Source organism: Raphanus sativus, chromosome 4, assembly GCF_000801105.2.
Source record: "Raphanus sativus cultivar WK10039 chromosome 4, ASM80110v3, whole genome shotgun sequence".
Classification (NCBI taxonomy): domain Eukaryota; kingdom Viridiplantae; phylum Streptophyta; class Magnoliopsida; order Brassicales; family Brassicaceae; genus Raphanus; species Raphanus sativus.
In genome coordinates, this window is record NC_079514.1 from 15,238,712 (window position 1) to 15,241,250 (window position 2,539).

The 2,539-nt window shown below is 32.6% G+C and overlaps 1 protein-coding gene across 1 annotated transcript; it reads left to right on the forward strand.

The window, feature by feature from the left end:
• The first annotated feature begins 231 nt into the window (after window positions 1–231).
• Window positions 232–1,497, forward strand: LOC130511023 (phosphate transporter PHO1 homolog 8-like). Its single transcript, XM_057007801.1, has 3 exons — window positions 232–520; window positions 605–1,071; window positions 1,182–1,497. The coding sequence occupies exons 1-2, from the start codon at window positions 449–451 to the stop codon at window positions 947–949; spliced, it is 417 nt and encodes a 138-aa protein (XP_056863781.1). The 5' UTR covers window positions 232–448; the 3' UTR covers window positions 950–1,071; window positions 1,182–1,497.
• Window positions 1,498–2,539: the final 1,042 nt, after the last annotated feature.

Genomic DNA, 2,539 nt, shown 5'->3' on the forward strand with positions numbered 1-2,539 from the left:
CCATGATGACAAGTACGTGTTCCACTCTCTTTTGCTTAGCCTGCTAAAAGATACCCTCTGTGGATTATGAACGCTCTTATTTCTTAAATTCAGTCTCGGGTTATTAAGTATATCTTAAAGAAACTCTTTCCAAAAGACAAATATTAAGGTAACTATAATCAAGTTTTATGGCAACATCTTCTTCTTACGACCTTGAATCTCAAGTACTTTTGCTTTGTTTGAACAGGGAAATTTTCATGGACTTTGATCCAATAGCAACATCTGAACTAACAAATAGACAACTTCTCCTGAGAATACAACCCCCTCATTACTCTTTACGTGGGAAAACCAAATTGGCAAAGTAACTTAATATTTATAATCATGATCATTGTTTGAGTGATTTAGCTTCTGTTACTTAGTTTGTGTTTCCTCCTCAGAAAACCCTAACGTTTTGGTTTCGCATGTGCAAATGATGAGAAACATTTACAGAGAACTCTACACTGTTGTTGCCATCATTCCTTATTTGTTCCGCTTCGCTCAGGTAATATACTAACGTCATACTTAAAATTAAATAAGAAGCAATTTCACATCCTTTCAAAATGTTCGAAACACTTTTCTTTTGCAGTGTATATGGATGTTGGTTGAGGAAAATGAAAACAATGAATGGCCAAATGAACTGAAGTATCTCTGCACCATGTTAGTGATTGCAGCTAGAACAAACTTCGAAGAAATGGACTTACTGGCTTATGGTTTTGATGGCTGTAACCACTTCGAGCATCGCAATAGTGTTCCATATTTATTGGGACATTTTCAAGGATTGGGGTCTCATGAACCGCAAGTAGAACAATTACAAGGAGGAGCATGGGATGATGAGTATGAAAATGATGACGATGATTATGCTGAGAAGTGGAGGAGGAGAGGAAATGATGGAAACAGGTCGGCCAGTAGGTCATTTGGGTCAGGTAGTTAAAGATCCAAAGTCTGGAAACGAGTTTGATGTTAATGAACTTCGAGACAGAGGCAAATCTTTCTCCTGCTAAGAAGAAACATTACTCTAGACATACAAATTCTCAGATCCAAGCAAATGAAAGTGTAAGTTTAGTTTCTTTCCTTTTTTTCATTTTGATTTTATCCTCTCTCTATGTGTGTAACTCATATATCAAATTCATTTTTCTGCTTCATCATTCCAATCTGAAAAGCAGGAATGTGTAGATATGGAGGAAAATGATAATATCTCGGGATGCATGGTTTCTTTTCCAAGTAGCCTAACACCGAAAGCTGTTAAAAACTATAATTTGGTATGTTACGTTAAATCTCTAGCTTTATAAAATAAGATTTCTTTAATCACAATACTCTACTGTACAATATTATTGTTTATAATAAAGACTGGTTATGGTCTTATATATATGACAATGTATGAGAAAAATCTTCTTTTGGGATGTTATATTGAGTTGTGTAAATGATTGAATTATCGTAACGTTGAAACTCTTTAGCTTTGCCGAGTACATGGAGTTTGCAGTTATTCACATACAACTGAACATATATTCATTGGTCATCGTCCTTCTATGAAGCATATCCCTATTCGGGGGTGATGGACGGCGGAGTTGCAATGGTAAAGTCGTGACGTCCCACTTCTTTTTTCCAGGCCTTGAGTAGACAAGTGTGTACACACCTTTGCTTTAACACAAGCTCTAACTGCAGTATTTTTGAAGAGAAGAGTTTCAGCTTTCAAACGCTTACCCAAATCAACTGATTGGGATGATTGCCTAATTGTAGAAACAGACATCATTTATCATGGGTTTTTACTTTAGGATATTATGATAATACAGGTTTAAAGAACGTTTCTTCTTTGGTTACTAGATGTTAATCTAATCCTTTGTCTCATCGATATACTCATCTAGCGTTTGTGCACTCATATAGCTGCATCAAAATCAGAAACTGAGAGTGCAACAAATAGCAAAGAAGCAAATAAGTAATTGCTGTTAGTTTGATTTAGGCCAAGCCAACTATTATAGATGTGCTGTTCAGAGTTCCACAAGTTTTATTTTTCACAATAGATTTTAGAGAATGAATTTTTTTCAGAATAAAAATGAAAATCAATAAAAAAAACTAAACTAAAAATAAAATAATATAAACACAACTAATACTTGGAAATTCAACATAATAAAAACAATTAATACTTGGAAATGAAAATCCAAACAATATATTTTTATACTACTATCAATGTTTCCAAACAATACAATAATTAATCTTAGTTATTTTATATATATCATTTTCTCTTTAAAATTTTGTAGAAACGTTATAATTTCATAAATTGCAAAATAATAAACTTTAAAATTTGGATTATAAGATTACAAATTATGAAACTATTACAATTTAAATCCAATTAGATTACATATCGGTCATCCATCAGTTCAATCGTTAGTCTCGGGTTTTAGTGATTTTTTTAATATGTATATTTTAAAAACCTAAATTGAATTGTCAGATCTCCGGATTAACCTGTATAATCACAATCGGGTTGAATTTAAAAACACTGATTTAAATGCAAAAATATTTTAAA